Genomic DNA, 27809 nt, shown 5'->3' with positions numbered 1-27809 from the left:
AGGGCTCAACCTCCCCCCCACCCCTCGTTATCTCTCCTTCCTTTCCCTCTTCAACCCCTCCATCTCTCTGCTGCTCTTTCAACTCCCTTCTTTTCATTTTCCTCTCCTCTCCTCTCTCTCTCTCTTTCCTCTCCTCTGCCCCCTTCTCTCTCTCTCAGGAGGGTTGTGACATTGTGTTATGTCACATTAAAGAGACAGACGCGCTGCAAAGTGAAAAAATACGACATAATAGGAATCATCCGAGGAAAACTTGTGGATCCGGCATCGATTTTCGGATCAGTGTGAATCAAATTTTCTGTGATTCGGGGAGGAAAAGCTCTTTCCTCATCCTTTCATCTCTTTCTTTCTCTCACTTTGTCTCCGACAGATTGGACAAATCTCTCTTCTCTCCTCAGCCTCAATCTCTTTCTTTCAGTTTGTCATCCTTTCTTTCTTTCTCTCACTCTGTTTCCCACATTAAAGGGAAACTCCTGCATGAGGAAACGTAATGTGAAACACCTCGTCTGTTGTGTGTTTGTGCCTTAATTGCCGGTTGCTGTAATAAGTGACATGTTTATACAGAATACTGTAACGATGTGTGATTAATGTAACACAATAATGCTTCAACCTGCATCCACTTCATAAAATCTGTGGTTGTAAACACTCACAGCCAGAGATGTGTTCTGTGTAGGGCTGCGACTAATGATTATTCTCATTATTGATTAATCGATCAGTTGTTTGGTCGATAAAATGGTGAAAAATGTTGATTTCTCTTTTCCAAACTGCAAGATTTTGTCCCGACTAACAGTCCACAACTCAGAGATGTTCAGTTTACTGTCAGAGAGGATTAAAGAAACATTTTTTCTTAAAAAAAATGACTCAAAACATTTAATTGATTATCAAAATAGTTGCTGATTAATCGTAGAAAAAAAGCATGTAACATTTCAACTCGTTCTGAGTTAAAAAATGTGTAATTTTGGGGATAAAGATGAAAAAAATTGCCAGATCTGTAACTTGTGTCTTAATTTATTTGGACAGAAAACACTAAATGCAGCTTCTGTCTTTAAATCCTACAAGTAGAATCTGCTCATTGAGTTTTTAAAAATATTTTCTCATCCAAATACTGATATCAGTGAGACAAGAGCACTCAAAGGAAAATTAAAATGAAATACTCCATAGTTGTATAAATATGTTTCATTTTTAATTTCATATATATAGAATCGGCTTCCCCTCTTCGCTGATTAGTCATCTAATCGTTCAGTTGGATCTTTTTTATGGAGACTTGAGTCATTAGTCATTACTGGAAAATAACATCACTGAAATATTCACAAACGTGTTTGGTCTTTAATATTTTATGAGATCCTTCTGCATGGCTGCATTCATCTGCAGCGGGAAGATAATACTGGAGGAGCCGTTTCACATGTTTTCAGTTAAATGGATTAATCTGTTAGTCAAAGAAATTTTACTTCTATTAGTTGAGCTCATTACTTCTAGTTTATTATTCAGTATCACCAACATACTGTATGTGGAATATAGTCTAGCAGAAGTTGGATTTATGCTTCGCTCTAAAAATGTGTTGTCTGCACTTTTGTTCAATGGTTAAACTTGGATTTTTTAATAGAGTTGTAATGGATTCTTACTTTATTGATCATTCTTTGTACCTGCTCTCTCTCTCTGTCTCTCTCTTTCAGACGTGGCTGAAGAACTACGGCTACCTGCTGCCTCACGACGTCCGAACGTCAGACCTGCGGCAGGAGAAAGCCATGCAGTCCGCCGTGGCCGCCATGCAGCGCTTCTACGGCATCCCCGTGACGGGAATACTGGACGAGACGACTATAGAGTGAGTCAGCGGAGAGGAAGGAGAGGGGTGCATTTGGGTGATAAAAGCCAAAGATAATCTCAGAGAGAATTAACTGATATCCATCTATCTATGTAGGCTTCAGTGTCAACAGATAAGTCATTTTTTTGTGAAATTATGTGTTTTCAAACAGATACTTATCATGAATGGTTTGCTCTAAAAGCCCCTGAAGTATAAACTATAACATGTCCTCCTTCCTCCATCATGTGGAGGACGGACGGACTCTGATGCTGTGTCTCAAATCACATACTTCTGTTAGTACACTTTCATGTAGTACACTGTGTACACTATATATTACTGGCGTAGTGCGTGATTTTTGACAGGGTAGTGTCGTCTCAAATCAAACACAGCCGTTGTGCACTGACGATCGCATACTAGCATTAGCTAGCGTTAGCATTCGCGTTATTGTTCGTGCTACCAAATCATTACAGACTGCTAAATTAACCCAAAAAACATACTGATGGCTTATATCCGACAACAGTATAGTGGTGCTTAGTGCTAAAAAACACATGTATAACTTACATTTGTATAATGTGGTGATGTTCACCGTAGTTACAACGTACTCTGCCGCCATTTCCAGTTTGAAAAGTGGTCCCTCCCCTTCCGCTACGTAGCCAAGATGGCGACCATTGAGGACAAGAAGTATCCATAGTTCCACTCTCAACTTTTTGACCGTTTTGAGTGCACCATCCGGGTTCTCACAGTGCATTTTTCCATACTTCTCAGTGTGAACGCACTTATGCGCTCAAAGTGTGAAGTGTAAGTACAGAAGTACGCGATTTGAAACACAGCATGTGTCAAAATCTAGTTTTTAAATTGTTACAGCTCACATTGTCTTCATTTGTTGTAAAGTTATCTTTTATAAAATTGCACAGAGAACACAAGGCAGGGCAGTAGTATTCTCTCATAATACTGTAAGGGTGAAGACCCACGACCTGAGTTAGCTACCCTTCATTTGAGACACGAGCGAATCGCTTCACAAGGTATTGTGGGATTTCAGGTGACATGAGAATGACCTGTAGAGCAAAAAAATCAAGGGATTGAAAGTTGATAAATGTCAAATTTATACAAATGAGGGTTAAAATTGACAAAGAGTGGACCAGGATGCTAAGAGAAGAGGAAGAGAGGCAAAATAATTGTTGCTTTCCTGCTTGCTAAGAAATGCTAACAGGTTAAAAATGTAGCTCAAATGTTACCTGAAACACACACAGTGGCACTTTGTTGTTGATATTGTGACGGAAACATCTCCGCTAGGGGTGCAACTAATGATCAATGAATCATATTTTCTTAGTTAATTGATAAGTTTATGTCTGTAAATGTCAGAAAATAGTGAAAAATGTTGATACCTGTTTCCTAAAGCTCAACACGATGTCCTCAAATGTTTTGTTTTGTTCACAACTCAAAGATATTCAGTTTACTGTCATATAGAACCAAAGAAACCAGAAAATATTCACATTTGAGAAGCTGGAATCAGACAATTTTGGGTTTTTTTGTCTTAAAGAATGACGATTAATCGATTATCAAAATATTTGGCAAAAACTGATGTCGATCAGCTTATTGTTGCAGCTCTGATCTCTGCGTCCTTGTCAGTCGGTGTTGACGCGCCCATATGAGCTTTCATTATCAATAGGTCTGACAATTATTTTCGTTAATATAAAATGTCAGAAAATAGTGAAAAATGCTGATCATTACTCTCTGAAGCCTAAATTAACATATTCAGATGGAGGTTGGATCACGTTTCCACTATAAATGAACCTTTCGTTTGTGAGCGGACTGAGACCACTTCCTCTAAAGGGTCTCTGTGTTGTGTTCAGATCTGCACAAACAAATCGCACTAAAGGAGGAAAACCAACCGGACTCCCGTTCAACATGACTTACATGTTGGTTTTGTGTCCAGGTGGATGAGGAGGCCTCGCTGTGGCGTTCCAGATCATCCTCACACCAGCCGCCGGCAGAGGAATAAACGCTACGCTCTGACGGGACAGAAATGGAGAGATAAAAAGATCTCCTACAGGTAATCTATCTATCTATCTGTCTCTATCTTCTGTTCATGTAAATGTTACTCCCTCTCTTTCCATTCTGTTTTTTCTCTCTCTTTCTTTCTTTTTCCCTTTCTCTCCTTCTTTTCATTCACTTTCGATCTCTTCACCCCTCCTCCTCCTCCTCCTCCTCCTCCTCTCTCTCTCTCTCTCAGCCTGAACTTGGCGAGGCCCTGATGTAAATTAGCTCCGTCCCACGGGACCCTGAATGCATCTCGTATCCTTGCGTTACATCCACCCACTCGTCTCTCCGTCTTTCTCGTCACTGCTTCTCTCTTTCCACCTGATTCTACTGTGTTCTACTGTCTACATACAGTAAAAACCCTCCACCGTGTGATCCGACAATCCAACCGGCAGCTCAGCCATGTAATATAGGTCTAATGCAGATTACAGCCGTCCCTCGAGATCCTGAACACATCCCGGCTCTCAGTGCTGCTTCTGCCCACTTTACTCTCTCTCTCTCTCTTTCTCTTTCTGTAGGTCTCTCTCTCCTTCTTCTTTTCTCCCACTCAATCCTCCTCTAAAAAAAATCTAATTCAAAATAAGATTTTGAGGTGTAAATCAAATAGAAACAAGTCTACATGTGTTTAGGCCTCGTTTCCTGCTGCAGTTTCAAATAACAATATGACTAAACATTTCTTCATGAACTCTTCGTGAACACCAGAGACGTATATGAATGAAACTTTTAGCAGACAACAGATGTGACTACATGTATGAATTATTACATTATTACCTGAATTATGTTTTTTATCATCAAAACAAGGAAATGTTTCTGACCTGCCAGACATCCGACAGATCATCAGACAGACATTAATCAGCTGTCGTGACCTCAAACTCAATGTGGCCTGATTCTGAAATTAGCTGTGAGCTAACTTAAAGGACCATACCAGTGGTTTTACACGTTTAAGACAAACTACAGACATCTGAATACAGCTGCTGTCACTGCGTCAGTTCCCAAAACATGCAGCCATATTTCAGCTTTTGTAATATTTTGCAGAATTCTCAAAATCTCTTGAATGAAATATTCAGGTGATACACCCGCCTTAAAATTCAGCGCTTCACCCACCCGAACACACGTCTGCACTTATAACTCACAGTTATTATGATTGGTGCATTCATGAGCTGTCATGTTGCTAAAACTGACCTTCACTCGTGAGGTCAGCAAAATAATTTTCATTTAATATCAAAATGATGACAAGTTTTTACAACATTGATGATTATTTGTGTTGAGTTTCCAGACATCATAGTTAAGGAATGTAGTGGTCTGTCTGTTGACCGACCTTCACTTCAGCATGTGAACGCACCACGAGGATTCACAGATCACTCTGTGATTTAAATGCAAGTAAAACTCTACAATTAACTAACTTTAAGAAAAACCAGTGCGGACGTGTGTTTCATTACGATGCGTTTCACTGTGTCGAGCCAGTTTCAGTCTCTGTGAGTCGATGACGACAGAACGAGTCACCTGTCGGTCTTTGTGACTTCAGGTTTTGGTTTGTTTGTCGGAAGCCAAAAAGCTGCAATGTAATTTTTTCATTTGGTCTGAAGTGCAGGAACCAAATTACAGCTTAAATTTAACCGAAGAACCTGAACTAAAGCACATCTTCAATATGAGACTAATGTTCACCGACACTGAAGGAATCTTTAAAATGTTTTTTTGAGGTCAGAATGAGATTAATCTTTTACGGGTCGAGCGAGTTTTCTCTTGGAAGTTAAAGAGAATTTGCAATTGCACCATTAAATATTAGACAGTTCAGTTCCCTTATTTTATTATTTTACATTAAATAGTGCATTTAAGTTTTTGCTTTCTTCCTGTTTCAAACTAACCCCTAACCCATAACCCTAACCCTAACCCTAACCCCTAACCCTAACCCTAACCCTAACCCATAACCCCTAACCCTATCTCTAAACCCTAACCCCTAACCCTAACCCATAACCCCTAACCCATAACCCCCTAACCCTAAACCTAACCCTAACCCCTAACCCCCAACCCATAACCCCTAACCCTATCTCTAAACCCTAACCCTAACCCTAACCCCTAACCCCCAACCCATAACCCCTAACCCTATCTCTAAACCCTAACCCTAACCCTAACCCCTAACCCTAACCCATAACCCCCTAACCCTAACCCATAACCCTAATCCTGTTTCAAATTATGGTTCTAATAATGTAATAATCTGTAAGCATCTTTCTGATTTGTATAATCTGTTGGATGTATAAAATATGACAGAATAGTGAACATCATAGGAACAAATATTTCAAGTTTAATTTTGAGATTAAATCTTGATTTCACTCCGAGTCACTCTACCCGACTTCCTTCCCCTCATTTCCTTCCTTCTCTTCTTCTGTTTTAGTCTTTTTTAAATAGTTTCGACACAGTTTTCTGTAGCACTCAAGTTTATAACAACTTGTACTGCTTGAACTACCACTGATAAAGATTTTTTATTAAGACACTTGAATCTCTTTCTCTCGCTCCTCCTTGGATCTCTTCCTTTCCCTCCTTTCCCCTCCACGCCGTCCTACTCAGAGCTTTATAGGTCTCATGTAAATTACGCCGCTCCCACGAGACACTGAAGGCATCCCAGCTCTCCTGCATTACAGCTTCCCACTCTGCAGCGTTACATAAAACCCACCGTGTGAGATCACAGTCCTATCTGGTTACCCCTTACTGTATTTGAGTCTCCTCAGTTCTTCCTCCTCGTGTTTCACCTGCGATCAGCTGTCACATTTCTGCAGTCGCTCAGTGTTGTTCAAGCTGCATTTACTGGAATCGTTTTTAACTTAATTGTTCTTCTTCTGAGGCGCCAAAACCATCTCTAGAGCCAGCGCTGTCTCCTATGAATTACACCCATATGTAACTAATTTGCAATGGTTAATGTTTCTGAGAAGACATAATGCTGCCTAGATTACATTACTCACATTAGTACAGTTTGATATTCTCTTACTGGAGGACAAATGTTCAGTACAAAACACATTATTTGGACCCTCGAGACAAGAGTTTGTATCGCGTCTCATGTTTTAAGTCAAGTGTATTTTAGATGCTGAACCTAAACCATCGACCTTAACTTATCACTGCGCTGATGATCAATATCAACCAACTCTAAAGCTTTTAAACCTCTTCAAGTTCATTTGTTAAATTTCACCATTTACAGTAATGTTTAGTCTCTTTAGTGCTGAAAACAGTATAAATTCATTAAACTCCACCTCCAGTCAAAAATGTGTTTTTCTTGGTGGAAAAACTCCCCAAAAAAGCCTTTAATGGGGAAAAAATGGAAGAAACCACAGAGAGTCAATCTGAGTTTAACTTACGAGCAGGATCTGTGACATCACAACTAATTTGGAGCCAATTGTAGTCTTTAGTTTAGTTAGTTTTTAACAAAGTTCATCTTATATACGATCATTTTCACATATTGAAACAAATAAAAGTAACGTTCATTCATTTTGAAACTATTGAGATATTGAAGAAAACACCAAATAGATTTTTAAGGATCAGATTATTTTTTCAGTGGTGTAAAATTACTTACATTACAGTTATAATCCCAGTAACGCTCCGTTACTGGGACAGTTTGGGGATGGGCTTGTTTGCCGTCTTACTGGTAGTTTGCTGGAGGGTTGATACCAGTTCAATCTCAGTGGGAAGGCTGGTCCGCTATATGCTAGCTTGGTGTGGGGACGCAGTTAGTCACCATCTACACTGTAAAATATCATCATTAACCTAATTCAACCTAAAAATTGTATTTTTTATTTATTTTTCATTTCATAAGTCATATTTATGAGTTCCTCTGACTTGAATCGATGAGTTGAACGAATGAACTGCTGTAAGAAACATGATCAACATATTAGCAGATTTCCCAGCATGCATTGTTTGAGACTCAGACATACATGTGTGTCTTTAATACATGTTAAAATAATCATGCTTGTTTCTTTTCATCATGATAAAAACAATGCAAATAATGATGAAGGTCAGTCTTTAATTCAGTCCTGTTGGCGACGATGATGATGTCACCAAGAGCAGCTTTGCATTTCCTCTTTGTACTGTTGTTGTTTGTCAAATAAAAAACTGGCTCTGAACTGGCCAAACGAAGGCTGAAGTTTATAAAACGTGATATTTAGTTAAGATAACTTTTGGTTGGTGTTAGAAGAACTTTCTATATCTGTTGAAATTTTAAGGCGTCCCTTTAACTCATATTTTTAAGTTGAAACAAGAAGTTACATTTTACAGTGTAAAGAGGAGAAATGTTGTGTCTTTTTAGCTGTCTCGCTAACGTTAGCCGCTGCTACATTCAGAGTTGGAGGCTGTGAGAACAAAGCTACGGCTAACGTTAAGCTAACTGTCAGCTGGTTACTTGTTAAACCACAACGTCTCCTCGTCTTCTTCTACACGTGTTAGAAGATGGAACATGAGGCTGTGGAGTAATAAGTAGAGTAATTTTTCATGTAACCTGCCAGACACTCATACAGATGAGCTCAGTCAGGATGATTTTCTTCTCTGCTCTGCACCGCAGCTGCAGTAATGTGTTGATGTGACACTGACGGCGATGCAAAGAGATGCATGTAGAGGGATTTTTAGGGCTGCTGGCGACTGTAAATCATCTCCCTCTGCTAGATGCTGGAGCTGCAGGATTATGCAACTGTATCTGTAAATGAAAATTTCCACTGATGCCTCGGGGCAGGGAGGTGAATTTAAAAAAAAAACACAGTTGAGAGATTTAGAGAGAGAGATTTAGAGAGAGAGAGAGAGAGGGAGAGAGAGGGAGGGAGAAGAGACAAGGGAAAAAAGACGAAACAGAAACACAGAAAGATGCTGAAGTTTTATGTTGCTGCTTTGGCAGCATTGTTCTTAACTTTCCTGCCAACAAAGCACATTTGATTGAAACTGACTTGAAAGAGAACATCTGCATCTGTATCTGCTCTACCTGACTGACTGACTGAAGGTCCTCTGTGGATGATGCGTGTTTTTATGAAGTGATGCTATTGTGATAAAGTCAAAGAATCAGAGATCCAGACTGAAATATCTCATCAACTATTGTATGAATTTCTGTGGAATCGGGGGCTAACGCTTCATGCTCCCCAGAGGATGAATCCTACTGACTTTGATGAGTTTTCCTGTAGCACCACCATGAAATTGTTTTTTAGTGAAATATCTCAACAACTTTTGGATGGATTGCTGTAAAATTTGGCACAGAAATCCATGAAGCCCAGAGAATTAACACTCTGTACTTTGGTGATGCTCTGACTTTTCATCTTAAGGCTGCAACTAATTATTATTTTAGTTATCGATTAAATTATCTGCTTCGAGTCAGACGCTTTGATTCTCACTCATTCTCACCTTCATTCGATACCTTTACTCCTAATTCTCTGAAAAGGGTTTTGTTATTTAAATGTATCGGGTGTGTGTGGCTGCTGTCTCTGCATCTCCAAATAGACGTGTGTGTGTGTGTGTGTGTGTGTGTGTGTGTGTGTGTGTGTGTGTGTGTGTGTGTGTGACAGTAGGCTACACCATCTGTGTGTTTTGGCCACAGGTCATTTGGCCAGCTTCACTGCCGTAACGTTCCACACCATTTACTCAAATCAGACAAATGCTACGTAGCTGTCTGCCTCACGCACACACACACACACACACACACACACACACACACACACACACACACACACACACACACACACACATTAATCGCTGGGCTTTAGGGTGGAAAGTTGGATTTATAAATATACTTTATAAAGGGATTTGCATGTAGAGAGTTATGAAACTGTCACTGTCCTCCCAAGAAAAACAACACAACAGGTCATAACGTCAGTCGCCCAAAAAAGACCTGTAATTACGTTTTAGTGACAGCTGCCATCTAGCGGTCGTAGTAACTGTGAGCAGTGGTGCAGTTCAGATGACGTTTATATATGTGGACAGATGGAGGCTTTAACCAACAATGGACTTTGCTGTAGGAGACGCTGTTTATTTCCTGTTTCCAACCGCGAGTCGGGACCATAGACTAGTATAAAAATATGGACGTAGTTACCGTGACGACACTCGTTGGTTTCTGAAGAGCGGTTTTGAAGCTCAAAGCGAGCCGCTCCGGCCGTCGCCATCTTGGCAGTGCATGACGCTGCCTAACTCCCAGCCAATCAAAAATGGGTAAAGAGGCGGGCCGAATGGCTGAAACAAGCCACCTAGCGGCTGGCGGACCTGTCACTCAAAGCAGCCATGTCCTTCATTATGCAGAACTTTACGGCTTAATAACATTTAAACGGGTGAGTTATAAGAAAATTCACCCCCGTACAGTTGTCATGAAAGAGGAAATTAGCTACAGAGACCAAAACCATTGTTTGTACCAGGCTGTAAACATGTTTATTTCTGCTGTAAAGTTGGACATTTTAACATGGGGGTCTATGGGGATTGACTCACTTTTGGAGCCTCAAGTGGTCATTCAAGTTTTTGGCACTTCCGCATTGGCTTCATTTTACAGCCCCGGAGGTTGCTGCTTGGTTGGGACAGTTTTTTAAAAAGCTTAACTACGATCTCCCCCTAACCTTAACCCCATGTTATTATTGTAGCCATGACGACGAAGGTGGCCTAGCAACATTTTAACCCAAACCATCACCTTTCCCTAAACCCAACCAGACCTTAACCACAGCTGTCACATTATGAAACATCATTACTGTTTAACAGTGATGTGTGACGGTTTTGGAAAGCACAGACAGATGATGTCGTCCTGCTGATTACTGCTGATAGAGGCGCCAGAAAACTAGAAAACTAGAAAATACTCCTATGTGTCGTTCTGGAGTCACATGATCAAACCAGGTATCGTTTCATTTGGAGGACTTGTTGCAGTCAGTCTGAACTCAGAGGTTCTTACTTGTGTCCACTGTCAGCAAACAAATATATATTATATGTGTAGACATGAAAGTCAACGCCCTTTGTAAAGGGTTTATAAGTATTGATTAACGGCTTCATTAATGGTAAAAAAATCATTTATAAGCCATAAGTAAGAATAACTTTATCTTTTTTAGTTTTTTAGTTCATCAGGACGACCCAAAAGTTATTCTAGTAAATGTCTCATAAATTATTTTTTAAATAATTAGTAAATGATTCATTAATCATTAATAAAGCCATTAATCAATGCTTATAAACCCTTTACAACGGGAAAGTGATCTCTTCTTGATTTCAAGATACAAAAAAAAATTTATTTGATACAAAAATACAATAAAAACTGCTGCCAAACAAGCGTGAATGAATTCTCTTCTCTCAGTTGAAACCCTGCTTCGTGTCTCTCACAACAAGTTGTTTACAGAACAACAACGTTGCAGTAAACAACCTGTCAGAGAGAGAGTCAGCGTGGCAGCGCAGACACAGAACGCTCTTTAAAGTAATTCCCTCTTTATGTTTCATGTTTTATATCTCAAATCGCTCTTTCACAGCAATCATCAAACAGAAAACATAAAAGGAGAAAAGTACAATCTAATTATTTAAATTGAGTTGTATATCCCTTTAAGGACGTCTCGTTCAGACTCAATCTGCATCTTCTTTTATTATTATTATTATTATTATTCCGGTCGTGTTTTATATTCGCTCGCGTCACAACTCACAATCCGTTCCCAGCATGAGGTGGCGCCCAACTGGCCGTAAACTACAGAAAGTGCAATAAACATTTCCACTTCTTAGCCAGATGGAATTATTTATTCACATCAGGAAGCTGCTGTGCGCTCATGTATAAATGTTGAATTACGGCCCATCCTGTAATGTGCTGATATTTATTTCCATAATGTATTTTTCTAGATGGGAACAAAGCATTTGCCCCCTGCTGCTCTTGTCCGAGCTTTTTTTTTCCACCAACCCTCTTCCCTCCTCCTCCTCCTCCTCCTCCTCCTCATCCTCTCCTCTCTGCCTCAGCCAATCAGTCCATCTGTCCTCCTCCTCCCTCCTCGTATCTCTCTCTCTCTTGTATTCTCTGGCACAGTTAGAAAGTGATACCAGAGGTTTAAAAGCTTTCTTTCTTCTAAAAGATGCTACATGAAAGTGTCGGGTGACGGTGAAGTGACAGATAAAACATGTAATGATACACCTTCAGCCTCTCTCACAGCTGAATAGATATGGATGGCACGTCTCCTCTCCTGCAATTACTCTATAATGACCTTTCTGCCTCATTCGTCTCTTATAGCTGCACATTTATCACCCGACGGAGGGAAACAGCTTAACTGTGCTGCTGCTGCTGCGATGGTTTCTGAGCACTAAAGCTAAAGAACTGACCGATACCGGATATAAATTCATTCATCTTAGTAAAAATACAGGTTTGGACAGATTAATGAGCACTGAACATAAAATTAAAAGGGTGTATTTGGGATTTCTATGTGTCATGTGATGTTTTAGGGGTTCTGCTGGTGTAATAAGTGTGGTTGTAGGTGTGAATGTTGGTTTCAGGAAGTCTTTGGACACAAATTCCAGCGTCATAATAGATGTTTTTTAAAGATATTCGATGAGCTGAAAAGCATCTCTGCAGGATTATACTGACTGTCTCCTTTCTGTGTATATTTGTAACTTACGCTCTTGTTTTTTTTTCTTTCCCGCAGCATATCTAACTTCACCCCTAAAGTGGGAGAGAAAGACACCCAGAGAGCGATCCGACAAGCCTTCAACGTGTGGCAGACCGTCACTCCGCTCTCCTTCCAGGTCAGAGAAGATCACACTACATTACACTTCTGCTTTCACAGTCTCTCAGAGGCCACAGCGATGTCTTCAGTTTGACTAACGGTCCGAAACCTTCCAAGATATTCAAGTCACTGTTATGTATGAAAAAGAAAAAAAACAGCAAATACGAGAAGCTGGAGCCAGAAAATGTTCTGCATTTCAGCTTGAAAAATGATTATTGCAGCCAACTCTATACATTATTACAAACAGTCATTTCTGTTGTCTTTTCCTCTCTGATTGTGTTTTTATACTTTCATCATTTTGAAGACATCTACTGCATCAAGATTAAATCATGTAAAATAGAACAGAAATGATCAAAACAAACAGAAGTGAACATAATAAATCAAAGCTATTTATCACTCAGTACCAAACAAATTGTACCAATAAATCATCTTGTTATAAAGACTAAAGAATCTTGTTATACTGAGAAACTCTTCACATCATGAGGACGAAGCATTTTAAGGATCTTATTATGAGAAAAACCATCTACTGAAAATAAACATTCTCATATAAAGATTATTATCATAACAAAGCATCTCGTTACCATCAGAGAAATAAAGTTAATATGATGGTTTCATTATCAAAAAGTTCTCATTTCGTTATTATTTTGATGCCACACAATCAAAAACATCTTGATATAATGTTGTTGTTCGTCGTTTCTTCACTACGCTCTGCTCTTCCTCTCATCCCCGCTCAGGAGGTGCCGTACTCGGAGATCAAAAACGAGGGGAAGGAGGCTGACATCATGATCTTCTTCGCCTCCGGTTTCCATGGTGACAGCTCTCCCTTCGACGGAGAGGGGGGTTTCCTTGCCCACGCGTACTTCCCCGGCGCCGGCATCGGAGGAGACACACACTTTGACTCTGACGAGCCCTGGACGCTGGGAAACGCCAACCATGACGGTGAGGTCATTCGAAGGTTTCTGCTTTTTTTTTCCTTCAGATGTGTGATGAACTTGATTCTACTGTCCTCAGATGGAGAGATTAAGACTCATTCAGACTGTTAGTATAATAATAATTGATTTCTCTAGAGGGAAAGTGGGGTGATTAAAAATGTACCTGTGCAGTCAGTGATTTTTACCACCACAGCAACAAATACAACCCCAGTTACCTTCCTGTTCTTCTCACTGGTCTCACTGTGAACTCACTGGTCCTCCTGTTATTTAAATCCAGTCTGTCAGAAAAAGACACTTCAACATGTCTCATATTTGACATCAGCGACCGATGACGTCACTTGTGTGTCAATGTGAGGGAACAGAGCTGCACAGAGCCTGAAATTACAAACTCAACTCACCTCCAGTTACCGTAGTTACCGATGCCTCTCCGTCCAGGATCTCACCCAAACAATACGTTTTTTTTTTTTCTTCTTTCTTTCTTTGTTCTTCTTTTTGAGCCTTTTCCCAGTCATAATGTTTATGCTCCGTCTGACTGATTGAAAAAAATTGGTGCCAGTTGATGGAAACAGTCTTTATGTGTGGTCTGTCCAGTCTTTGTAGGTTTCAGCTTGTCTTCAGGTGTGTGTATATTTTATTTCCAGCTCTATATTTATATTCTGGGGCTCTACTGGAATATCTTTGCATGATTTCCAGTTAAAAACTCCTTATTTATCTTCTACTGGTCCTTTATGCAGCCCCTCAGTTCAGCCTCTGTCTGAAACAGGCCGTTTTAGCTCCTGTCTCTTTAAGGCCCCGCCTCCTGATGAGCCCACTCTGTTCTGATTGGTCAGCTTCAGGAAGCTCCTTCCTGCTCCAGAGGCTACGTAAACAAACTATAGTAGCAGGATTTCACTTCTTTTTCTCCTTCTTTACTCCAAATGTCAACTTCTCAAATCCATCCGTACATGTTGGAGCCAAAAGCCGATCTGATATGAGAGCGGACAACGCAAACAAACACCTTAGCAACCACCTTAGCAACCAAGGCTAAAGAACTGATGGCCGTTTATGGACATGTGTGACGAGCCGCTGTCAGCTCGTCAGCAAGGTAGAAATAAAAATGTTGCAAACGAAGCGTTCAGAGCAGGTTGAAGCCCTGAGTTTTGACTTGCAGGCAGCATTTCTACATACGTTCATCTCAAGTTTTGGAATTGTTTTTTTTTGACATATGTTTAACATCAAACATCATAACAGAAAATCACAAAAAACTTAATATGTCTCCTTTAATTTGATTATTTTGACTGTGACCTTGGTAAACAGAATTGTTATTAACGTGGCAGCTTCTTATTCAGAGTGTTGTTCATGTAAACATACTGAACGACTGTTATGCAATACCAACTGATTAAATTATTATTTATTTATTCTATGAATATATATATATATATATATATATGGCATTTAGAAAATAAATGCTTCAACTGTGAAGACATCCTCAGTCGTCACTCCTTTATCTTCGAGCGCCGCAGTGTTTAGTCATTGGATGAAAAATGGAGGAGGAAAAAAAAAAAACACTTTGTAGTTTTTTTTCCCCCTCTCTATTTTCTTCTCTTCTTCTATCTCTGTTTGACAAATGACTTATGCCAGATTCCCTCTGCTTGAATAACTAACGTGTTGATAGAGAGAGTGAGAGATGAAGAGAGAGAGAGGGAGTGATGGAGGGGGAGAGGAGTCTGCTTTGAGAGCTTAGCAGAAAAGAGAATTAGCTTTGACAGAGAGGCTCTAAATTTGCCATCGCGCATTACGGCGAGTGTGTGAGTCTTATTCCAGTATGAAACATCCCAGGAAATGTTTCGTTTCTCAGGATGTTTGTATTTTTAATGCGTCGCGGAGTCGATAGAAACAGCTCATACACATCAGTTAATCATCTATAAGTGTCTGCGTGTGTGTGTGTGTGTGTGTGTGTGTGTGCAGTCATCCTCACGAACGTCTCTTTATCTCTAAAATCCCTCCAAACACACACACACACACACACACACACACACACACACACACACACACACACACACGCAGTAATTGAAAGATTAGAGACAAGATAGAGAGACGGCAAAGTTCTCAGACGCTACAAAAACTAATTCATGGTATCAGCTTCAGAAGGGCGTCACTAGGACAAACGGGACTCATTTTCACCTTTAACATTTAACCTGTTAACACCTGGAGGAGAAACACAAGAGGCTGAAACTGCTGAATGCAAAACATCTGTCTCCCTGTTCGGCCACCTCGCAACTTCTGTATTTTAATTTGTCGTACGCTTCTTTTTCATGTATCTTCTCATATCTGTAGACACGGTACTGTGCAAAAGTTTTAGGCACTGAAGATGTTTAGATTCTTATTCGTAATGCATCACCATCAGGAAGGCGTCTGATCATCCCAAATGTATTCTGCAGCCATGACAACGAGAAATTCATGCCTGTAACAGCCCACATAAGATTTTTTTCACCTGAAGGACTGTTGTTCATCATTTGTGATGTGAAAACATCAGATTTCCACACAGTCAGAGAAATGAAAAGTTTGTGTCCTGCTGCTGACACTGAAGCTGAGAGCGTCAGAGTCGGAAACCAGGAAACAGAGTCAATCTGCTCTGCGTCCGTTTCCATCATGTGTTTGGGTCATTCAGTGTGTTTACATGCACCGAGTAACCAGGTTACTCAGAGAAACCAGGTTACGTGGGTAATCGAGGAATGTGTTTTCATGTACTGTAGTAATCTGGTTACTGTGAATCTGCATTTACATGTAGCAGACTGTTAACCAGATTTGAACTGATTAGTAAAAGAAGATGCTGCTTCCTGACTTATTTTGCAGACTGACGGCGCAGTGACAGACAGACAGAGAGGAGCTCCTCCTCACAGCAGGAAACTGTCTGAATTAACAAACAGTCAGATGTTCAGCAGTGGAAAGTGACTTATTTATATTTCTACTTTGTTTTAGTTTCAGTTTTAGTCGGACTTTGGAAGGAATTAATTTTAAATATGAGGACACTGTGCGCTGTCTGCAGTCTGTTGTTAAAAGCTGATTAGAAACCTGGTTTTAACTGTCAGGATTAATCTACCTGAAGCCAGGTTTGTCTAATCCTCTACTGCGATTACAGAAACCAGGTTTCTTGTTTACATGACAGTTAAGAAATCAGCTGAGTGGAGAAAGCTTCAGTCTGTATAAACAAGAGGTTTCAGGTGTTTCTCCACTGATTATTTCAATCATCAACATTTAGGGTCCAGCCTCACCTGTTAGCATGCAAACGTTTGCTGATTAGCACAGATGAGGTTGATAACAAAAACTAATGCAAGTCACATATTCTTCCACATACTTACAGTCTGCTTGTTGTTACAGCTGCTGTGTATTGAAAAAACTGCTCATTTTCTTCTTGTTATGATTATTTCCTGTTTCTAAGCTCATATTCTATTTTCCCTTCTCATTTTTCACCCCCAACAAGCTCATAATCCCACAAGAATGATGAATAATACCGCCTTAAATCCAGGTCATGACATTTGTCACAACGCCGCTGCTTTAAGCAAAGTGCTGTCGCAGACGTTGTGATCAGTGAATGTAGTTTGTCATCTTTTATGTACAAACAGCTTGACTCAGTTTTGCTCTCTAGAAAGTCCAAAAACGCAGAAACTAAAGATAAACAAGAGAACAGAACATGATCCTGGAGAAGAGCAGAGACAGACTGACGCAGCGAGTGTCCAGAATAAAATATTAGCCGTCAGTAAGACCTCTCAGCAAACCCCAAACGCCATAAAAAACATTTGAAGTCTCTGACATTTCAGTTTCCACACTTTTAAACACGTGTTGGTCTCTGCTTATTTTAACACACTTAAACTAATACAAACTCTTCATCCTGGTTGTTTGCTGTCAGGAAGTGAAGCTACGTTCCTACGATGTACCGCAAGCTACCTGTATGTAGCTGCTGTTTACTGACACTGTGTCCGTCCTGTTTTGTAGGACGCATTTCAGTGCTGCAAATTTGTTTTGACAAAACAATAATTTAGTTGCTAATAAAAGCAAAGAACAACAAGCTAACACTAATGTTAGTGACTTGTGGGTTATAGTTTAAAGTCACCTTAAATTCTGAAGCTTGTAATTTATAAATTCAACCCTAAATCTAAAGGATCTAAAGGAACCAGAATCCGATTCAACAGGACTATAAAAGACCCTTTAGGTCTTTGCACACCGAGTCCGTTTTTTTCGTTCGAAATTGTCGCACGTTGTGTCAATCATGTTTACACACCAACTCCGAATCCGTCATTAAAGTTTTCGGAGCAGGTTCGATTTTCTACGTTTTTTTTGCATCTGTCAAAAGCCTTCACAGAGTTGTTTGACCACTCAGAGCCACCGTACACGCAAACAACAGCCTGGAAACACTGATACTATCAGCTCCAGCAGAGAAGTTACACACAGACGGATCACAGGACGACTACTGATCATGATCTTGTCTGTATGTTGTAGCGTTTTGAGGCTGTGCTCTGGATATCTGCGGATCCAGTCGAAAGGCCGATCACCTGTGATCACCTGTGATCACCTGTGATCACCTATGATCACCTGTGATCAGGTGTGTGTGTTCAGGATCAATTGGATCGTGGATATTGGTGGTTTTCTCTTTACTGTGTGGTTCTTTCTTTTTCTTTCAAGAACTTAGAGGACCACAAAATCATCCTCACTGCTTGACGACTCCATTTTGCCTCGTATTGCGAATTTTCTCAAAGAATATAGTAATAAAACACACCGGACTCAGTGTGTGAGGTTTCTGTACGTAACGACTTTTTGTCGGATGACGGATTAAAAAAACACATACGAAGAAAACAGACTTGGTGTGCAAAGACCTTTAGTCTTGTTTCCATCAAAAGCTGACATCAGTACCTCATATAATACTTTTGTAATCACCACTTTTGTGCCGAAACATCAGAATTCAGTGTTTCTACCTCAAATTTTACTCTTTGCAGGATGAAAAAGTCTCTGAAACAGTTTTTATTCCATCGTGGGACACTGAGGGCGTTTTCACACACGTTCACACAGTAGATGAGACGTTTCACACGGCAACATTTCAAGTGAACCAAAATGTATCAACAAAAGCCATGTGAGAGCTGTCACTCCGTTCATTGGGCAGAAATCTCGCGGGAGAACAGAGAGTTTGTTTTTCTTAGAAATAGACCATCAGCAGAATTGGCGTTTCTTCATAATCGCGGTCAACTGCATACAACAAGCTAAAATATGCAAGCAGAATGGCACATTTTAATGCAATGTGTTGCATTAATGTATTATGGCCACAGGTTAATTCACCCTGCTGCAGTTTCACGTCGGCATCCCCCTACATATAACCGACAGTTTGAACCAAGACCACCTCTTCAGCGAGGTCTCGGTCCGGTTGTACCAGAGTGTGATCGACGTGTTCACACCTGCCCAAACGAACCACATCAAGGAGGTAAACACTCCAGGGTTCGATTCAACCGAACTAAACAAGACAGGTGTGAAAACGCCCTAAAACTCTTCATTTTAAATCTGCTTCTTTTGGCGGAACAATCCACCGTTTGTTTTCATGATTTACAGACTTGATCCACTGTAGAAGTGACGGAGCAAGTGCTGAATAAATCTGCTCTTGTCCCCCTTTATTGAAAGAATATTTCACACAGGACCATATTCTAGACAGGCATAAGTTTGAAAAGGGGGGGGGGGAGTCGGTTGACATGATGACATGAAAAACGTTCTGCATATAAATGATTTTGGCTGGAGAGAAAACATATTTCTGGCGGGTAATTTTTTGTACTTTGCTGGTTCTTGGCAGGTGAGCCACAAAGTTAATTTCAAACGCTGCTTGTATAAAATGATCTCTGGCATGCAAACTCATCAGTGCCAAAAAAATGAACGTTTCAGCGGGACAACTGCCCGAGTGGAAGATAGCGGCGGACTCTGTGGACAAACGTCAAACTGGGATTACTTGAGAGACAGGTTTCATCACGGCGATATCAAACATCATCTTTATCACTGGCGTGCAGACGACTGCAGGGGAAAACATGATAGAAGAAGCCGTTATCGTCGCTGCGGGGCGCCGAAGCAGACTATAGACCAACCACAAGGGGAGAGGCAGACAGAGAGAGAGAGCCTGCTGGGAATTCCCTCAAGACGTTGTACATAAAGTGTACGTCTTGTGCTGTAAAATCATCTTTATCTTTCCTGCGACATGGAAGAAAGGGAGGCACAGGGAGAGGAGAGATAAAGGCTGGTGGAGGGGACGCAAGGGGAAGAGGAGGAGGAGGAGGAGGAGGAGGGCTGCGGTGACAGAGAGAGATAAAAAAGAGGCAGAGGAGGAGAAGGATGAAAGAAACAGTGGCGTACAGAAGAGTACGTCTGTGTTTGAAGGTGTGAGAAAGAGAAGAGCTAAATCTGAGGAAAAAACAAGTACAGAGCAAAAGAAACACAGAGATGAATAAACGGCTTTTTTGACATTAGTTCTTGGTCATTCCACCGCTTTGGTACAAACCTTAACTTGTATATAAAGATGGATATAGTGAGGTGTGATGTCACCCATTGATTTTATTGGAACCAGTTTGGAGCATGGATGTGTTATAAGAAGTGGATACAGGACTCAAAGATGGCGCCCACTCATTCCTATGAAAGTTGAAGCCAAAAAATTGGCTTCTTGCTGAATGTGGATGAAATAATTTTGGCTCTTCTAGACTTTCCGAATATTATCGGATCAAATTCTGATAATAAAAGGAGTCATTTTGCTCAAACATTTATTCAACGTTTACAGCTGTTTCTTTTCCAATGATTGTGTGGGGAGAAACGCTTATTGGGTCAGTGTGCATCATGTGACAGACTTGGAAGTTGTAATTATACAGTTTGGCCACTGTGTCAAATTGGCTTCACAGCCCGTCACTGTTCCTGGGGACTCGAGTTGAAGCTCAGGGTTGCAGCTTCTGGTTGGTGCCATCTTTTCCGTTTAGAGCCGGGACCTTCCAGACAAGGAGTCCACGCTCTGGAAACCATAGACTGGACCTGTCACTCAAAGCAGCCATGTCCTTCATTATGCGTAACTTTACGGCTTAATAAAATTTAAATGGGTGAGTTATAAAAAAATTCACCCCCCGTACAGTTGTCATGAAAGAGGAAATTAGCTACAGAGACCAAAACCGTTGTTTGTACCAGGCTGTAAACATGTTTATTTCTGCTGTAAAGCTGGACATTTTAACATGGGGGTCTATGGGGATTGACTCGCTTTTGGAGCCTGGTTTGGAGTGGTTGTTCAAGGAACTGCCGCTTGCTAGAAACACGCCTCGCTACCTCAGACCCAAGCTAACGCTAGCTTACTGGGAACACTGAGCGCTGCACAACGTTAGCTACTTTAGCTAACTCATGCTAACAGGGCAGCAGGGGCGTCATGCAGTCAAATGTTTTGAGGTTTCACAGCTTCATGATGCAAATGTTAATGTTCACACCAAACCAAATTGTTAGCAGTAATCATCTATTTTGGTTTCTATGTTTATGATCAAACTGCCCTCCTATCAGTAACAACTATAACTGCATGACGCTAATTAACACAACATTGCATTTAATATCAAATGTGAAAATGTTAGTGAAAAGGCTTTAGGGCTAACGTTAGCTGGTTAGCTGTTGATTATTTAAGTAAAGAAAGTTCACCAACATGTAGCTGCTGTTTAACTCTGTCCATCCTGGTTTGTTGGACACATTTCAGTGCTGCAGATTGTTTTGACAAAAACAATAACTAATATTAATTACTTGTGAGTTATAGTTCAAATCAATGATGCTAAAGTCACTTTAAAAGGAAATTCTGAAACTGGTATTTTATAAATTCAACTCTAACCCTAGAAAGTGTTTGTGTGGTTGTTTTGGTCTCCAGCTCTGAAACAAACTTAGTCTTGTTTCTATCAAAGCTGAAATCAATACCTTACATAATACTTTTGCCAAAACATTGTCAGAATTCAGTATTTCTGCTTCAAATTTGACTCTTGGCAGGATGAAAAAGCCTCTCAAACAGCATTTATTTTCATCACAGGACACTAAATCTCTTCGTTTTTAAGCTGCTTCTTTTGGCAACGCAATCCACCACACTTCATTTAAAGGAAAACTCTTTTAAATCAAGGCTTTTGAAGAATTACTCTGCTCTCACATGCTTGTCTCAAACTCCCAGTCCCCCGACCATCAACTTGATTCGGATTGGAAACACGGAGGGTGTCTGCATCTATATTTATAGTTTTTATTTCACTGAAGAAATTGCAGAAAATACCCCAGTTGCTCCCCAGCGCTCATTCTGTCTTAATGAGGAGTTGAAAGGTTGATAAAAAACTAGTGTATCAAAATGATTTCAACAGAATAGAAAGAAAGAGAAGAAAGAGAAGCAACGGGGGGGAAAACAGTCAAATAATTGACTGAACATCTGTTTACCTCAGAGAGAGAAACAAAAAAAGAAACAGTCAGCAGCTTCGGCTCTTTTCCTCCGACCATCTTTACAGTAACGTTAGTCTATAAGTCAGCTTCTGACCACCGAGGCTATAATGATCAAACAGACCAGCCGGGGTAAAGAGAAAAAGATAATTACGTTCTGTAATTAGGTTCAAACACAGTCAAACCAATTACGGAGCCGATGAAATGTATTATTTGAGCTCTGCGTTCGGAGCGTAAGAAGTCATTAAGTGTCTGACAGCAGCTCCGAATCTCTTACGATGATGACAGAGAGCCTGGTTTCAACAAACCACACAGGCATACATGACGTCCGGGAAAACGGTGTTATTGGGTGTTACTCTGATTAGTTTGAAGTATGAATAGTACAGTTTGTATTGTTATTGTTGAAAGATCATCCCTTTAAGAGATCATTCACATCTTCCATGTTTACCTGAATCACTCCGTCCTCGCTGTGTATTTTAACTTGTTTCATCATCTTACATCCTTTCTAAGAACATCCTGTATTTACACTAAGGATGTCCTGAGTTCATCCTACAGATGGGTATCAGGGCTGATAGGGAAGAATCAGTATCTGCAAAGACAAAGCCGATCAAATGTCAATCCTTTGATTACTCTACAGTGTTTTTTTCCACCTGTTAGTGTCGCAGCGCTGCTCTCCTGCATGTTCGGCCTGTGCTTGTGTGGGTTTCCTCCGGGTGCTTTTAGTTTTGTGATGATGCTACGTTGTCACTCATTCACTCATTTTCACAAGTGTTTTTATGACAGAACTATGACAAGTTTCAACTTTGTTATAATAAAGTGACGTTATCAGTTATCAGTATTGTGTGAGATCTTACTGAGCTCAGTCTCGTCTCGTCTACTCGGAGGAGACGAGGGGACGATTTATTTCACATAACCAAGCTTTTTGCTGGCAGAGATCACACGAATGGTAAAAAAGAAGCCATCAAATCATCATAACCCACCCAAAGCAATTTTCCACCTGCTTAATTAAATAAAAAGTTGCCCAGTTCAATTCCAGCTACTCCCACAGAGTGAGACGTCTTCTCTGTAGCGTCACATGGATTTCATTCACATCATATCAATAATAATAAGCTGATCAGTTTAATAGTTTTGTAGCCTTTGTTGCTTTGTTGTCCACTCACATATATACAATACAAATGTATTTGAGAAGATCCATTTGGAGTAAAGACGGAGAAGAAGAAGTGAAATCCTGCTACTATAGTTTACGTAGCCTCCGGGGCCGGATGGGAAGCTTCCTGAAGCTGACCAATCAGAACAGCCTGTGGAATTGTACCAAATAATACATAGAGCAGTTCAGGTTAAATAAACAGCTGCGTAACCAGAAGAGATAGAGTAGGAGTTGTTTGTTGCCAGGTCGCTTTGACCAACGCCGATCATTGACACACCCAAAAAATGTCAGGCAGACAAACAGGAGACTTCTCAATATTCCCAATGTACACCACAAATTAAGAAATGTCCTACTCTCATTGGTCAAAATCCAAGTGATCATTGACTCAGGAAAGTGCCAAAAGTCACGTCTGCTTTGGTATAAATAGGGGTTGGCTGTGAGTTGAAGGGAGCTGCTGTATTGGTGAGTTTCTGAGTTTTGTATGTTCGTGTCTGCACTGGTCTCTCTGGTCCCAGCGTTTGGTGTGAACATCTTTATATAGCCTATATATTTCTCTTATTGTCAACAAATGTCATGTTTGGATCCAAACCAACAATGAACTGATCTACTAACAAGTATTGTGTGTGTATTTAAAGCCTGATATATCTTATTCCTCCGTTGTTGTCCAGAAACTATTAAAAACACATCAGTGAGTCACACCGCTGCGCTGGGTGACATGTTCCTTCATCATGAAGAGTTTGGTCACGTTAGTTTGTGTAGAAACGGCTCCAAAGACTAATAACAGCATCATGTTTTCAGTCTCTGGATCGCTCTTTTAAGGGCTCGGATCTGGATCGGGAAGAAAAACTTAACATTTTAGCTTCATTTAGATGCATCTGTTGCAGCAAAATGAGATTTATAACATTTAACAGAGTTTGCACGGAGCAATAAATATGAAAACACAGATATTTAATTTGAAATTCATAGTTGTTTCTTCAGCTGTAACATTGAAACAATGAGGCATCAGGTTGCGGAGCGTCAGTAGGATATTTTAATATTCTAAACTCAACACATTAGCTTATTCATGAGCATATTTTAAAATCCTGAAGCAGCGGCACATTATTTATACATTCACAGATTATATATATATTCATATAACATGAATTTTACTGAACATGGCAGCAAACAGTTTACCCCTCTCTTCAATAATCCCCGTCAAGCAGCAGCAGCGTTTGAAGAACTGGTTCACGCTGGACGTACAAAGCTTCACATCCACAAGATGACAGTTTCTCTCTCGCTCGCTCTCATTTACCACAAATTCTTCTTTGATGTGAGATTTTCGTTACACTGCTGATGAGTCAACAGCATCACAGACTAACTTTAGCTCATTTTTCCAGTGTTTGACGCTGTGTCTTTGGTGTTTACACCAGGGAGGCTTTGTTCTGGCTCAGACAAGAGGGAGACATTGAAGTTTTTTTTTTTTTTTTTTGGTTAAGTATGTTTTTTTTTCTTTAGGTGAACAAAAAAATATGTCAGCAGCACAAAGTGGTTCTTGTTTTGATTTCTGCTGTGAAATAATCTTTCAAAAAAAAGCTTTTTAAGGACTGTCAGTGATGTTGAAAGTGATGATGTTTCTCTTCCTCTTCCTTTTGTCGGCTTATTTGTTCTTCTCTCCGTACCTCCACCTCTCCCCTCTCCTCCTTTCCCATGATCCTCTTCATCATTTTGTTTTCTCTCTCTCTCTCCAGGTAATGATTTGTTCCTGGTGGCGGTCCATGAGTTGGGTCATGCGTTGGGTTTGGAGCACTCCAACGATCCCAGTGCCATCATGGCTCCTTTCTACCAGTACATGGACACACACAACTTCAAACTGCCTCTGGACGACCTGCAGGGCATTCAGAAAATCTACGGTAATGATTCATTTAGTGTCCGTTAATAGATAACTGTTACTCAGGGTTGTTCTTTTGTTGGTCTGTTCATCAAAATAATGTGTTTTAATAAGTCAAAATTATACTGATACTTGTCCAAGAAAGGGCGCTGGGACGTTTGCAAAAAAATCCAGCCTGCTATGATGCTTCGTGTGCAAAGTTACCTCTACTTCCTGATTGAACTGACGTCAGATTGGTCGCACATGCACACAAAAGGCCATCCGCTCTGTAGTCTTTGTTGCTAAAGTTGTTTCGTGTTGTCCACTCTCATATTTCAGATCTGATTCAGCTCCAACATTTGCAGATATATTGAAGGAGTTCTCATTTGGAGTAAAGAAGGAGAAAAAGAAGTGAAATCCTGCTACTATAGTTTGTTTACGTAGCCTCCGGAGCCGGAGGAAGCTTCCTGTAGCTGACCAATCAGAACAGAGTGGGCTCATCAGGAGGCGGGGCCTTAAAGAGACAGGAGCCTGTTTCAGACAGAGGCTGAACTGAGGGGCTGCATAAAGGACCAGTAGAAGATAAATAAGGAGTTTTTAACTGTAAATTATGCAAAGATATTCCAGTAGAGCCCCAGAATATAAATATACACCTGGAAATGTGCAGAATACATCTTCTTTATGGATTATAACTTTAAAATTTGGTCTCACCTGCTGTGAAACTTGACAGCCTGAACACTTGACTTCACTTGAGACCTGAAAGCAAAAATGTGCAAAAGCAAAAACAACACACCTCGGATATTAATTATTAATCATAAAGCCCAGAATGCATCTGAATTATGAAGAACTGTTGTCCAGCGTCCAACAGCACAGCGCTGCGCTGGGTGAATATATATGAATGTAAATCTGCATCAGGCTGATAAATAATACACAGCTGGGTAATCTTTTCCTGGAAAGAGAAAAGATTTTAAACTAAATGTGTGACTTTGTGTTCTTTGGTCTTTTCTTTTGTGTCGGCACCAGGGACACTTTGTTCCATCCCAGACAAGATAAGATTTCAGTAAACTCTCTTATTTTTTAAGTGAACAAAGGACAGCGAAGGCCTGTCAGCAGCCGACACGTTTCCTAACATGCTTCCTGTTTACTCTGAAATAATCATGACAGCTTCTGTTGTAATGTAGTGTAACATTTATTTGTCATGCAAATACACAGAGGCAAGAAAAGAAAGTCTTTTGAGTCCGAAATAAAGAATATTTCCAATAACATTTATCATTTCATTAGTATTGATAACTGTATGTGCAGAATCTGTTGCTGCTTTGTTCGTCAGTTCCATTGGTTTAGTTTCCTGTAAGCTTCATAGCAGGAAGGTCGTCTTTGTCCTTCAGAACAAAAGAAGGATCTTAACATTAAAGGTCATGATACACAGGTGACATTTTGAGTCAACGTCGAAGGGGAAGTGCTGGCCAAAACGGTGCGGTCAACAGTATTTTTCCACTGTGCTTGTGTTCAGTGTGGATAACAGAGCCTGTTATTTTATCTGCTTTGAGTTCATCCTATTTGCCTCACTGCTCTGTCTCTCCAGCACCTGAAAATACCCACCATCCACTCTCAGTTGAAGGGCTTTATTTCAAAAATGCTGGTGTGCAGGTTCCTATTCAACCTAAAAACAAAAGACAACAAAAAAAACAAAAAACTGCAAGCTTTGTGAGGGTAGATTTATTCTTATTCCTGAAATATAAGCTGCAGGTATGAGCTGTAATTGTTCTCCTGCATTTAGAATTAAACTCTGTGGTTTGTGGCTTTAGAAGAAAATTATCGGTGCGTCATCCAATGGAAAGACAAATTCTGGCTGCCCTTTTATCTGTCATGCATCACCACGGCGCTCTGTTCTGAGTAAGAAATTATTGCACCTGAAAATGAATCACAGAAAATTACTCATGTTGTTTATCTCTTTGTGTGGTGTCTCAGAGGATCTTACATAAAAATTCATATTTACACAACTAAAAATCAGTCAATAACACAGTGACTCATGTTTCTGTGGATCTTTGTGTTCCAAACCGAACTGTATCGCCTCATAAATCCAAAAAACAACATTTGAGCAAACGATGGAACGATTCACGATTCGTCGTTACTGATGTTTTTTTTCACCAGGTATCCCCACGGCCATGCTGGAACCCACCAGACCGTTACCCACCTTACCTTCTCGGCGGACACACTCCACCTCCGAACGTAAGCATGACCGTCATTCCCGTCCGGCGCGTCCGCCCGGCGACCGGCCCGCGCTGCCTGGAAACGGCAAACCCAACATCTGCGACGGCAACTTCAACACTGTGGCCTTCTTCAGACGAGAGATGTTTGTCTTCAAGGTGAGCGGAGAAACACACTCACACACAATACAGTCGTCTTTAGGGGGGCGGCTGAGGCTCAGGAGGTAGAGCAGGTTGTCCACTAATCGGAAGATCGGCGGTTCGATTCCCTGCTCCTCCAGTCAGCATGTCGAAGTGTCCTTGGGCAAGATACTGAACCCCAGATGTGTGTGTGAATGATAAGATCCCACTGATGTGCAGGTTGGCTTGTAGTGTAGAAGCACTTTGAGTGGTTGGAAGACTAGAAAGGCGCTTTATAAATGCAGTCATCCATCCATCCATTATCTGTACCTATTGATTATGGACAGATTATGGGACAATGGACCCCTGAGCACAGACCATAGACTGTATAAAAATATGGACGTAGTTACCGTGACGACACTCGTTGGTTTCTGAAGAGCGGTTTTGAAGCTCAAAGTGAGCCGCTCCAGCCGTCGCCATCTTGGCAGTACGTGACGCTGCCTAACTCCCAGCCAATCAAAAATGGGCAAAGAGGCGGGGCCGAATGGCTCAAAACAGCCATGTCCTTCATTATGTATAACTTTACGGCTTAATAATATTTAAAT

At 40.6% G+C, this 27809-nt stretch overlaps 1 protein-coding gene and 2 long non-coding RNA genes across 6 annotated transcripts in view; 1 reads left to right on the top strand and 2 right to left on the bottom strand.

Moving 5' to 3' along the window:
- mmp24 (matrix metallopeptidase 24) overlaps positions 1–27809 on the top strand; it is a 79369-nt gene that overhangs the window by 29588 nt on the left and 21972 nt on the right. For 2 of the 3 annotated variants that reach the window (XM_042404302.1, XM_042404309.1), the window contains exons 2-7: positions 1671–1819; positions 3735–3851; positions 12439–12538; positions 13254–13458; positions 24759–24920; positions 27029–27243. In XM_042404302.1, the coding sequence (XP_042260236.1) occupies positions 1671–1819; positions 3735–3851; positions 12439–12538; positions 13254–13458; positions 24759–24920; positions 27029–27243 (948 nt within the window). Of the gene's footprint in view, positions 1–1670; positions 1820–2570; positions 2597–3734; positions 3852–12438; positions 12539–13253; positions 13459–24758; positions 24921–27028; positions 27244–27809 lie in introns of those variants that run through there. The other variant, XM_042404319.1, reaches the window with a different exon arrangement.
- Positions 13383–14096, bottom strand: LOC121891841. The gene is made up of 3 exons (XR_006094188.1): positions 13850–14096; positions 13667–13711; positions 13383–13436 (listed from the first exon to the last, which is right to left on the bottom strand). It is a non-coding gene; the product is annotated as an uncharacterized LOC121891841 (long non-coding RNA).
- On the bottom strand, positions 24829–27162 carry LOC121891836. 2 transcript variants are annotated; one of them, XR_006094186.1, is made up of 3 exons: positions 27077–27162; positions 25589–25633; positions 24829–24895 (listed from the first exon to the last, which is right to left on the bottom strand). It is a non-coding gene; the product is annotated as an uncharacterized LOC121891836 (long non-coding RNA). The 2 variants fall into 2 exon arrangements; XR_006094185.1 differs by having other exon boundaries at positions 25589–26787; positions 27077–27159.

The sequence above is a fragment of the Thunnus maccoyii genome, chromosome 3 (genome assembly GCF_910596095.1).
Source record: "Thunnus maccoyii chromosome 3, fThuMac1.1, whole genome shotgun sequence".
NCBI lineage: Eukaryota > Metazoa > Chordata > Actinopteri > Scombriformes > Scombridae > Thunnus > Thunnus maccoyii.
Note: the sequence above shows the minus strand (reverse complement) of the source record. Positions and strands in the feature narration are given on the sequence as shown.